Source organism: Fukomys damarensis, unplaced genomic scaffold, assembly GCF_012274545.1.
Source record: "Fukomys damarensis isolate Sample0158 unplaced genomic scaffold, DMR_v1.0_HiC HiC_scaffold_2, whole genome shotgun sequence".
Lineage (NCBI taxonomy): Eukaryota > Metazoa > Chordata > Mammalia > Rodentia > Bathyergidae > Fukomys > Fukomys damarensis.
The window spans coordinates 292,399-305,003 of NW_022900914.1; the positions used below are offsets into that span (position 1 = coordinate 292,399).

A 12,605-nucleotide genomic window follows, 5' to 3' on the forward strand; every position below is an offset into this window, starting at 1 on the left:
GGCTTGGAGGCTCAGTCATGAGCCCTAAGTTGGTGAGAGGGTTCTCCACTAAGTGTCCAGAGCCCAGACCCTCATTCTTGGTCCTAGCAGGGTGTCCAGAAAGGTAGAGGGTGTGGATGTAACATGAGATGGAGCAGAGAGTTCTGGAGCATCAGAGGTCTCATACCTCTGGGAGCAGGTGGCCAAAAGCTAATGGAAAAAGCAATTAAAGGCTCTCAGGACACAAATTTCACTTAAAGCAACTACAACATGCTGGTCTTTCTTAGAATCTCCTCTATTCTAAGCATGACATTCTGCACAAGAAAGTGACATGTAATTTATTTATAAGTTCGCAGAGTGACTTACAGTGCAGGACAGAATGAGAGCAGTCGGGAAGCGGAGGACACAGACTGGGACGGATCCTGAAGCCGCTGGGAGTGCTACATGTTGCCCTAGCCTGCACTTCTCAAGGGTCTGGTCTCATCCATCTGCATCCTCAGTCATCCTTTCTCCTACCATCCCAGGGACCTGCTGGCATCAGACTCTGTTTCTACCCCATGAACCTCTTCTCAGCTGTATCCACTCCCTGCTAACTCATCCTGCGTACCCAGCAGGCCAAAGGAGACTTGGCTCTGGTGAGGACCCTGCTCCCACCACGGCCTTCTCAAGGGGAGGGTGGCTGTTCTCCTGCAGCCCCTCCACCACTGAGCCTGAAGTGAGACAGGGGCCCTTCCTGTCTCACCTTGCAACACTGCAGCACTCTTCCTTTGTCATTCCTAAAACCCACACCTTTGAATCTCAAATCCCAAAAATCACATCACCCTTTACCCATCATGGTTGCTGGCATTTGTAGGTCTCCTGGTCATTGCTCTCAGTTCTCAACAACTTTAGCCTGGATCTCTCTCACTTTCCAGTACTGCCCCCTTTCCTAACTCTTGGCTATTTCAATATCCATGCACAAAATTCTTTCAGCACTCTGGCCTCTGAGTTATTTGAATCCATTTGCTACAGTGACAAAACCCTCACACTACCTCAGCTGTTCTTCCCACTGTCACGTCATAGACACAGCAACTATTCCAGCTGCACACATCTCATTCTCTGTTGATAATCTTCTATCTTACAGCTCTCTTTCTATCATCTCCTTAACCCAATAACTTGTGATTACACTGGGATTTCCAAGCTATCAATCCTGCTACTCTTTCCCTGTCCCTTATTTCCTTTTGATGCCTTACTTTTCTTCTCACACAGTTTAGGCTACATAATCCTGATAATCATTCTTTGCATGATCTTGACTTCCTTCCTTGTCCTTTTTCTCTGTTTTGAGTGTGCCTGGCAGTCATATTCCTGGTGATATTCAATCCTGTACCTACTCTAACCTGAACACATGAAGGTGGACATGAGTGCAAAAGAATCCCATCCCATATGTGACTGCTCTTTAACATTCAATCTGACAGATCTCAAATTGGACCTGAACAGCATCAGGCAAACATACTGTAGATCCTGAGCCCATTTAATCTCTTGCTTCTGACAGAATTGATTCACACTGTCTTTGCTCTTTGGAAACCCCATAAATGCGTCCTTTCAAACAGCATTCTCAGAACACCACCCTTCTACATTATGGAAGATGTGAAATAATCGGAAGAGAACATCAAGAGATTCTCACGATCATATTTGCACCCTCCTGCTGTCTCACTGTTACCAGAAATAAGAAATCATCATGGTAAATAGCTAAAGCCAATTCTTCCCCAAGTGCACTGGATGTTATTTCTATCTACACACCATGCTTTCCTTTGTCTTCCACATAAACTTTTTTTACTTTACTAAATATCTAATGTCATTCAAAGAACTATTATTTCCCTGTTTTGAAAAGATCTTCATTTTCTTCCTCAACTACGGTACTCATTTCCTTGCTCTTCTTTGCAGTAATAGTCCCTTAACAGCTGTTGGCAGCTACTGTCTTATTTCTTTCACAGTATTTCTTGTCCTTGTGTCAGTCAGCTTGTGGTATCACTGCATTGAAACTGTTCTGCTCAAGGCCATCTCCACCTGCACTGAGCATCTTTTTTCACCTGGATTTCAGAACCCTGCATTGCCTTGGTTTTCCTGCCATCTCACTTCTCCTTGAGGATTCGTCCTCTCTTCACTGAGCATTTCACATCAAATCTTTTGTCTTCCCCTCCTCTACCAACACTCACTCCTTTGGTGATTGTGTCTTTTTCCACGACTTTAAACACCTTCCACAGGCTGATGACTCACAGAATTGTGTTTCTAACACAAAGCTCTCTCCAACAGTCCAGATTTGTAAGTTATTGTATCACCAGCATTTCTACTCAAATATCTAATTGATATCTCAAATTCAATATGTCTAAAATCAAATTCCTGATATTACTTTCCAAATTTCCTCAACCCTTAAGTACTACCTCTGATGGTGCCCTTCAAGTTGCTGCCATTATACTTAGTGTCTTCATTATGTGTGACTCTTTTTTCCCACATCAGAAATTCCACGTCAGAAATGCTTTTGCTTTTACCCTCAAAGTACATGCAGGATAAAATGAGCTCTTAATCAGCTAGACCACCACCTCCTCCCAAGCTCCTTGTCTGTCTCACCTACTGACAGGTCTGTCTCTGATTCTTTTATCCGCACCAACAGTTTTCAAGCAAATTACCAGAATAATCTATTTTAATCTTAAACCAGCTCTTACTCTCTCACCTTCTTCAAATCCTCGCTACTGTCTCAATTTGTCAATGAACTCTACCCAGAACACTCCGTTATAGCCTCCTCTCTCACATATATCATCTTCTTTCTTAACCCTTTTCCTGCTTTTGCTTATCACCTGCTACAAAGCATAGGATTTATTCATTTGCTGTTTATTATCTGTTTGCCCCCAGAGACATGTAGGGTTCACAAGATTGGAAAACTATTTATATGGTTCACTGTTACATTTCAAAAGCCTAGAACCAGTGTCATGCAAAATAGTACTGAACAACTATTCTTGATAAAGTCTCTGAATTCCTATATAAAGCATTTGAACATATAATAAAGTTTAAATATTAATTGCTACCATTTATTAAAGGTCTATCGTACAACAGGCATGCTGTTTGGTGACTTACAGACTTTACTTATAATTCTGACTTTTAGAAAAACCTGAACGATTTTATCATCAGAAATTTGTAGATGAAGAAACAGAATGTAAGAGATTATTATGATTTGGGATCAGATCTCTCACACTCCAAATCCATGTTCTTTCTGCTACAGTATGCTGCTTCTGCTTTCACTTTATACGTTTGACACCCATTTTGGGAATGCACAATATGATTCAACCAAAAATCACGGTAAATTTATTTTCATCTCTTGCTTGCCTTCTTTTCCATTACAAAACCATAATGCAATCTTGAATATGTCCTTTTAGGTCAAAGAAAAAAGTATTAGTCTATTATGCCACAGAACACACATCAGAGGAAAATATTAAATAATGAAATATTAGGTCAGAAAAATGAATATGACGTAGACTCATCAGTGAAGCTCAAATATGACATCTTTACTGGTAGAAGGATTTTTATTTCTCCATATGAGGCAGGAACATTTTTTTACAAATTCTATAATTTCCAAAATTGAAGTCTCTCATGGATAGGAGCCCAGCAATATTACAAAATTTAAAGACAAAGAATATTGAATCTATACCATCAAGAGTTTTACCTATTTAGTCCTCTAGCAGATATATTGTTTTTGTTTTAACATTTAAATTTGGCCCATTTTATGTTAATTTAGTATAAACATGGTGAGAGATATAGATCTAGATTTAATCTTCTGTACTTGGATAGCCAATTTTCCCAGCATCATTTGTTATAGAGGCTCTTTCCTCCAGTGTGTATTTGGTAGCTGGATGTGCCTGGCATTTTTCTATATCCTCCATTCTGTTCAATTAATTAATATACCTGTTTTGTGTCAATACTTCACTGTTTTTATTACTGTAGCTTTGTACTGTCACATGAAATCTGGGATTATGATACTTCCAAAATAAAACATGTAGTAAAAAAGTGGGCACCTGAAATGCATAAACATTTCTCAGAAGTACAAATGGCCAATAAATATAGAAAAAAGTGTTCAACATTGCTGACCGCTAGAAAAATACAAATTAAAACAATACTGAGATTCTGTCTTACTCTAGAAAGAATGGCAATCATCAAGAAGTCCTATAATAAGAAATGCTGTGAGTCTGAGAGGAAAAAGAAACCCTCCTACATTGTTGGTGGGAGTGTACACTAGTACAATCATTATGGAAATCAGTAAGGAGATTCCTCAAAAAACTAAAACTAGAATTTCTATTCACTCCAGCTCTTCTCCTCAGTATCTTCCCAAAAGAGTTAATGACATCACATTACAGAGACACATGCATACCTATGTTTATAGCAGCACAGTTCATAATAGCTAAATCTTGGAAGTGGTCCATATGCCCATCAACAGATGAATGGATAAATAAAATGTAGTGTTATAGACAGTGGAATACTACTCTTCCCTGAAGAAGGATAAGCTTGAGTCATTTGTAGGAAAATGTATGTGCCTTGTGACCATATGTTAAGTAAGATAAATCGTACACAAGCTTAAGTATCACATGGTTTCTCTTATGTGAGGAATCTAAAGCATAAAGAACAAAATAAAAGATAGATAATAGAAAAAAGAGAGATACATTTTATGCAGAAGGGAAAGAGACCAAAAGATGGATGGAGCAAGAAAGAGGAGGGGGAATACAAGAAAAAATATTTAAGATGTATTATGTACATGTACCAACTCCCCGTGAGGAATACAATCATTATGTACTGCAAACATACTAATAAAATAAAAACCGAAAAAATATTTAAGCTATGTAACCAATAATCATTCTAAAAATGTTAAAGTCCTTTGATTGCATTTTACTGTTATAGCCTACATTTAGGAATGAGCTGTGCTAAAAAAAAAAAAAAAAAAAATTCATGAGAACTAAGTTTGAGGGATTGACTAAACCTTAGATAAAATCCTTATGTTTTGTTAACATTGTCTCATTATTCTAATCTTGCCTGGTGACACCCAAGGAAAGTGGTGTTTTAAGTATTTAATATATCACACGCATTAAATTTAGAAGTTCCTTCACTAATCTGGTAAAATGAGCTTTAGCAGAAATAATGCTAGGATTTAAAAGTGATAAGAAATGTGGACATAGGCATAAATTGCTTCCTGAAACTTTTCAACTATTACACAATCTTAGATACTTGAATATTCATATATTAAAATATTTATTGTCTAAATTATTTACAATCTACTATATTTTAAAAACACAACCATGGCAAATGCCAAAAGTTAAATAGCAGATGATGTAGAGTAAACTTTCAGAGTGTGCTCACTGAGAATGAGAACCATCAACCTTATATCACTTAGTGCTGTCCTATGTCTTTCATGTCTAATATTCAAAAATATACATTTATCATTGAGGAAACTAAGTTTTTATTAATACTTTATTTAAGTGAATACTCCACATTATGAAAGTTCAAACTACCTTTTTATAAATATCATTGCAAACATGAATACATATTTTAGCATTTGAAAGGTTAATTATGAAACTGTGTACTATGGATACATAAATGTTTCTACTCTTGAATTTCTTCCTTTGTACTTCTTGCCTGAAAGATTTTTCAAAATAATAATTAACTTTAATTTTTATTTCACTATTTAATATATACCTGCTATACTGATCCAGCTGTCAGGCTCATGAGAGCAGAGACTGTGTGTTATGTCCACTGTCTACCCAGGAGTTGGCCGGATGTGTGGTTGCATACAGTAATGCTCAGTAAGAAAGAAAAAAAGGGGAAGAGGAAACAAAGAAGAAAAGCAGCATGAAAGTAGGCAACAGTTATGAAGTTAATGAGCTTTCATTGCAGTTTAACCACTATTTACCAAACACCAGATACTGGATTAGACCCAAAGTCTTAACAATTGGCTTCCTTGAAAAAGTCATTCAATATAGGTTTTGCTATGGAAATAAAAAGGAAAACAGTAATGGATTGTTGGAAGGATTCATTTAAGCAAAATATAGAACACACTTTAAATTTTTAAAAACTATACACATATACATTATGATAAATTAACAATACTTTTGCAAGCAAATATAGCGAAATTAAATTAGAAGTAGCTTAAGAGATGTTAAAAATCCTTCTTATAACAGTACAACACAGAAAATGTTGTCCTAAAGAGAGATGATTTAAATAAACATTAATCTTATATTCTTCAAATAATTATAAGCGGCTTCAGGAGAAGACAATTTTGAAAAAAGAAATCTAAAAATGTATAGCAAGAGTTAAGCAACATAATCTTATACCACTATGAAGATATTTACCATGAAATCTCTTTGAGTTCTAAAAGTTTATGATTCTATGTATAAGCAATTTCAGTCAAGAACATTACAAAAAGTAGAGGAGGAAGCAGATGGTAGCTATATGGAGTATTTTATAAAAAGAATAGTATTTGGGAAAGGAGAACATGACAGATAAGCAAAGAGAAAGCCTTTGGAAAAAGAAAATTAATATGGAAAGAATAGGAGAGATACATGGAAACAAGGAAAGAAGTCTGAGCAGCATGCCTTAGTTTTAAATTACAAATCACACTTCAGTACAGAGATCTCAGAGAAATAATGTCTCCACAGGAACATAAGTAAATAGAAGATGAAAGCATTCATTGTTCTTTATCGGCATTGTAATATATAAAGTATTGAAAAATAATTTGTTCTAAATTCTGGGATTATAGTACACTATTTCCTATCCTGGAAAGCTTATTTTAATCTTTTGATTTATTGAAACAAATCAAATTCTCAAAATTAAAAGGTATTTCAAAATATAAACTAAGGAATGGTTTTTCAACAAAGAGAATGACTCTATATTTTAATCTATAATCTCTAATTATTTTATATAAAAAAATGAAAAGTATACCATTAACAAATTTGTAAATCACCAATTAAACTAAATTATTCATCTTTGTGCTGTTCTAAACACAATCTTCTGCAACCTTACCTTATTCTGTGCTTGGCTTTCTAATTAGATTAAATTTCCACATTTTGTCTTTGTAACTCCCATAGTACATAGCAAAGTGCCTTGTATAAAAGCAACTCTCATAAAAATGTTTATTCAACTGAAGAATGTGTTTTATCTATGTCAACTTTATAATACTCCATACTTTCTTTCAAATTTACCCATGTACAGTATTTTTCTGTGCCTAAATATTAAGTAATGTAATCATAGTTAAAGTATAATTTTAACCATCTCATTATTCTATCCCAATTTAAAACTTTTTTCTTAGTGTGCTCTCTAGAAGAAAAGCTGTTAAGCAAAGGAAATTTACATTCAAATTCTGACAAATTCTTAAGCAGGAATTGTTAGCCATAACTTTGACCCAGCTTGAGTAAAAACTAGAAAAAAAATGCAAAAGTGAATTTTCTCCTTTGTGTTATGAAGTTATGATGTCACTTGTGATTAAAAAAGGAACACTGAACAAAAATTTTTTAAATATAGAAAAGTTCAAAACTTCTATAAGTAACAATATCAATGTAATTAAGTGCCACTGACTATACTGCACAGCTAAAATAGTTAAAATGATAAATTCTGTGAACGTTTTACCACAATATAAAACTATTATTTCAAGTCATTCATTTATAGCAAAATGCTCTCCATCAGCCCTGTCACAGAACATTTAACTTGTTAAAATAAATTGGCCCAAACAAGTACAGTACTTGAATTGTACCTTAATAAAGTAGGTATTCTGAAAAGTAAATATTCAAAACATGTAATGGGGACTTCTAAGCTAAAGTTAAGTATTTTTCAGACTATGCTTCATGGGTGGGATCCTCAAAGGCATGAAACTCTAATGTTAATCTTTTTATTTATTTATAAATTATAAAAGGTGGGGAAAGCTGTCCAATAAAATATAAGTAATCACACATTTGCTATGTTCCAGGAGCTGCACTAAATATTTTATATATATATTATCTCTGATGTTGGTCCATGAAAATCAGCTAAGTAACTGCTATGCCACTCTCTGATTCCCCATAATCACAAGACTTACAGTGATTAAAACTATTTTTTCTTTTAAGTGGTTAAAATTGGTCACATTAGTAGGACTGTCTTCACAACATATACATTTTGATCAAAATATACAGTGAATGCTTTTTTAAAATGTATTACAACAAAGAAAACATGTTGCCTTTAATCACCCTTGAAATACCTTGCTTTGAATACACTTGCTCCATCATCCTTGCCACTTTCTGAAGCAGTTCTGGACATTTTCTTTCTTTAATGTCTTTCTAAGTCGCAATCATGGTGAGAGTGGCTGCTGTGGCCAGGAGTTATCCAGTGGAAAGCCAGGCATGTCAAAGCATTACACCATGTCCTCATCCACACTGCAGTGGATCTGGCACCGTGTGACTTCTGGCTCTCTCTAATGTCAAAGGGACCCTGAAAGGTGAATGTTTTGAATTAATTCAGGACTTTGAGCAGCAAGACAGTGCAATGAAAGGCAATCTTGAAAGAGGACTTCCAGAACTGCCAGAAAGTGGCAAGAATGATAAAAATAAGTGTGTTCAATGCAAGGGGGAGTATTTTGAGAGGGCTTAAGTGTCTTTTGCTGTAATCATTTTCAAAATTTTAAACATTCACTCTATTTCTAGACCACACTTCAGACTTTGGAAAGTCCAAGTAATCATTTTTATGGTTTACATTATATTATCAATAGAAAACAGGAATGGTGTTAAGAACAAATTCCTTATTAGATAGATCTAACTCATTCCAAAGGTAGAGTCCTTGGAAAAGCCATTGCATAGAAAGAATAAGTACTCTGAGGTAGTATTGAAAAAACAAAAGATAGGTAGACAGGAGATAAGAAAATCATAACCAAAAACTACTTTCAAGAAGACTTCACCTTTCAGGACTCAGCCAAGTTACCCAAGGCCATAAACTGGCTCAAGTAAGAAAGTAAGAGCAGGGGCCTGATTAGGGGTAAAGCAACTCAGTCAACACCCCTGTGGTTAGATTTACATTCCCTCCTTTCTAGATCCATCATTAAATGGCAAAAATGGTCCCAATTAAAAAAAGATACAGCAGGCTGAGATAACCCAGAGAGTGTTTAAATAACCTATCCCCCACTCAAAAAAGCCCAGGCCCGTGTAATGTGTTACATACATACCCTTTTTGGAAGGAGGATGAAGTACGTTTGCCAGGCTTTCCCCGCCTCAGGAAAAGTATAAATGTTTCCGGTTCCAAACTATAAAGTGTCTCATTTCTCTGAGAACCCACACTGCACACTCGAGTGCATCCTATATCTCTAATCGTCGCTTCTCAGCCTTTTGGCTAAGATCAAGTCTAAACCTCTAATACTCCCTTCCCATGCCTCTTACTGCCCTGTCCAAAAAATTCTTATTCCAGGATGGAAGTTAGTGAGTCTGCAACAGAAGGGGTGGATTAAATTCCTTGTTTCAGCTTTGAGACTCTCTCAAACACAGCCCAGCAACACTCTCATCTGAGTTTTATACATGAGAGAATTTATAAGAATAAAGGCAAAATTTTGTTATTAGCTTAGAAACAAGGTGGACTTCTCAGTGTATGTGAACCCTCTTCATATATTGTGATGTGTAAATCATAATTTTGTTTTCTTTGAAATATAATAAAAATTATGTTATGCCTTTTAAAAAAAAAAGAATAAAGTCTTCATTTTGTTCCAGACTCAGCATAAGTAAATGAATGATTTAAGGAAGAGATCATTTACTTTCTCATTAAAATACATGAGCGCTCTTCCTGGAAAATGGGGACCCCCCCGCCCGCGCCGCGGGGTCGCCCTGGGTCGCAGATGCGGCGCCCGCCGCGGGACCTGACGAGGGGGCCCACCGCCAGCCGCAGCCCCGCAGCCCCCACGTCCTCCCTGCCCCGCGGCCGGAGCCCTGAGCTCCCGAGGGCCGGGGCGGCAGAGTTCGGTGGAGCTGCAGGAGACGTTGAGGCCCCCGGAGAGACTTTTGCGCAACGGAAAATTCATTTGCAAATTGACCGACGAAGGTAAAAAGAGCTCAGACACCGCTGCCAAACTGAAAGCTGCCATTGCAGAACGTGAAGAGAAAAGAGCAAATAGTGACCGCTTTACCCTGTTAGTGTAGACTTTGAGCTAAGGCAAAAGGCAATTGCAGGAGTTGATGTTGACATAGAGAAGACCCCGAATTCTGACCAGATGCTTGATGTTTCGTCACTAGTTCCTGGCTGTTCCCCTGTAGATAAAATCAAGTCATCCAAAACAACTCCAGAAAAGCAGCGACTGGTGCATCCTACTCACAAAGACAATGAACAGACTCCGGAGGCTGAGTCCACAGGGAACCAGCACCCAGCTTCCAACAGCAGGGCCCGGACGCTTTGCCCAACTGAGGCTGGGAGAGTGTCCCGCAGCATTGTTTCAGGTCACTCAGATGATATTTCCAGCGGCTTGGACAACCTGTTTATTGACAGTTTGCAAAGGATCACGATTGCAGACCCAGGTGAACACCACTCAGGAGCAAGCACAGGTGTGCTTTTCATGGGTGTACCATAATTTTTTAAATCATTTCTAGACCTTGAGCCTCTGCATTGGGCCTCCTAAGAGGCCTCATTACATGAACGTGCTGGAAACGAGAGCCAAAAACCCAGTGCCCCCACCACAAAAGTTTAAAACCAATGTGTTACCATCACAGGACAGTGGTTCACCTGGTCACTGCCACAGCGGAAAGGCGGTGCAGGGACAAACAGCATCTCGATGACATCACGGCAGAAAGCCCTTGCGCTTGCTTGCATGGCAGGCGGCAGAACCACTGAAGTAAATCTCCGGCCCTGTCATATAATGTTTGTGTTAGTTGACTTTTTGTGCAGCTTGCGGTATTTTAGCATAGTTTTCTTTAGAAGTCTAGCTTTAGACATGTGCTTGAACTTTTTTGTCTTAACCTAGGTCTGGATAAATACACTAGTTTTCGGTTTTTGTTGCCTTTTCTTTTTTACAATTGTCTTTAACTCAGTAGGAATTTTGTTTATACACGTAATTCATTTAACCTAACTAATGAAAAGAAAATTTTGATCAATGTTTATTTGGAGATACTTTAGGGGGTGAGGGTATAAGGTTGATCTTTGCAAAGAGTTTATCAGTTGCTTCAATACTGTAAGCCACTTTTTTCCTTGTAATGCTATATTTATAGAATATTAAGTTTTGATGTGTCTTTTAAAAAATACATAAAAGACAAATTTTAAAACTAATCTTAATTCTTCCTTCATTTTTGTAATCCTTCAACAGGAGATAAAAGTTGCTAAGACACCCAACAGTATTATACATTTTTTTGTTTTTGTTTTACACTGTCTTCCTCCTTTTATTTCCGAACAGTAACCTACAGGGTAATTTATTTGCAGAATAGAACACAAGAAGTTATCACAATAGGCCAAATGAGCAAATATCTGAACAACAAACAAGGCTTCTTGATGTATTCAAGGTCATACAGAGAGAATGAGGAGGAAATCACAAATCTCCTAATTATCCTTTTAACTATTGAATGAGTTTTATTTTGTAGATTTTATCAACTCTCTGTAGATTTTGTATACAGTCTAAGAGCAGTGACCATGATATATACATTCATATCTTACACAGTACCTGGAAAACAGCTAGACATTGGTTAGGTTTAAGTAAATACTTAATGGCTGTTACTAACATTACTGTAGTCAGAGAATGATGCTCATATAGCACAACATAGGCTGTTCATTATACAAAACATCACCAGAATTACACATTTCCCCTTACATTGCTTAGCACTTTAGAATTTTCAAGCCTAGCTTAGGTGTTTAGAGCACCACTCTAATGTTGAACATTTTATTCTAAGGCACAGTTTGGCCCCTAAATGTAGTACCTGGTGTCAAGAAAAGACACAAACTCCCCTGGTAAGCATTTTATCAAAGCATAATGTGCTTTTGAAACATTTCAGTTCATAGGGAAGCTTTTGTCCATGTTGAGTTTGTAGTTTCCTTGATGCTCAGAATCCCTAGAATATCCATGAGAAAGACTTTGAGAAGTTATAAGGTGATAGTCAAAATTTAAAATAAACTCTAGTTGTCTTTTTCACTAAAAGAAACCATACTGACAGAAGGCTCATCTAAAACATGTGAGACACAAGTCTTCTACTAAGTGGAGATCAAGTACTAGAAAATTTAATATCACAAAAGCTTTACATGCCTAGTGACAAGTGAAAGAGGCAATCTGCAGAAGCTGTTTACACACAGAATACTCTCATTGCATGATATTCTTGGAAAGGGAAAACCATAGAGACAGTAAAGATATCAGAGATGGCCAGGGATGGCAGGAGTTTGGAAGGAATCAACAGGTGGAAAACAGAACACGTTTAATCAGTTAAACTATTTTTGTATGATAATGCAGAGATGGATGCATGAAATCATGCACTGAGCAAATTTCAGAATTGCACAATACAAAGTGACCCTTAACATATACCATGAACTTTAGTTAAAAATAATACATCAATGCCTGTTCATCAAATGCAACCTGGATAGCATCCCAACACCAGAGGAGATTAACAGAGAAGCGGTACTAAGGGAATGCT

General features: G+C 36.9%; 1 protein-coding gene across 1 annotated transcript; it reads left to right on the forward strand.

Moving 5' to 3' along the window:
- The first annotated feature begins 5,847 nt into the window (after positions 1–5,847).
- On the forward strand, positions 5,848–10,835 carry LOC104850486 (DNA-directed RNA polymerase II subunit GRINL1A-like). Its single transcript, XM_033762834.1, is given in 5 exon segments — positions 5,848–6,007; positions 9,886–10,125; positions 10,128–10,543; positions 10,587–10,729; positions 10,731–10,835. Coding segments are annotated over 5 exon segments (1,056 nt in total). The 3' UTR covers positions 10,828–10,835.
- The last annotated feature ends 1,770 nt before the right edge of the window (positions 10,836–12,605 follow it).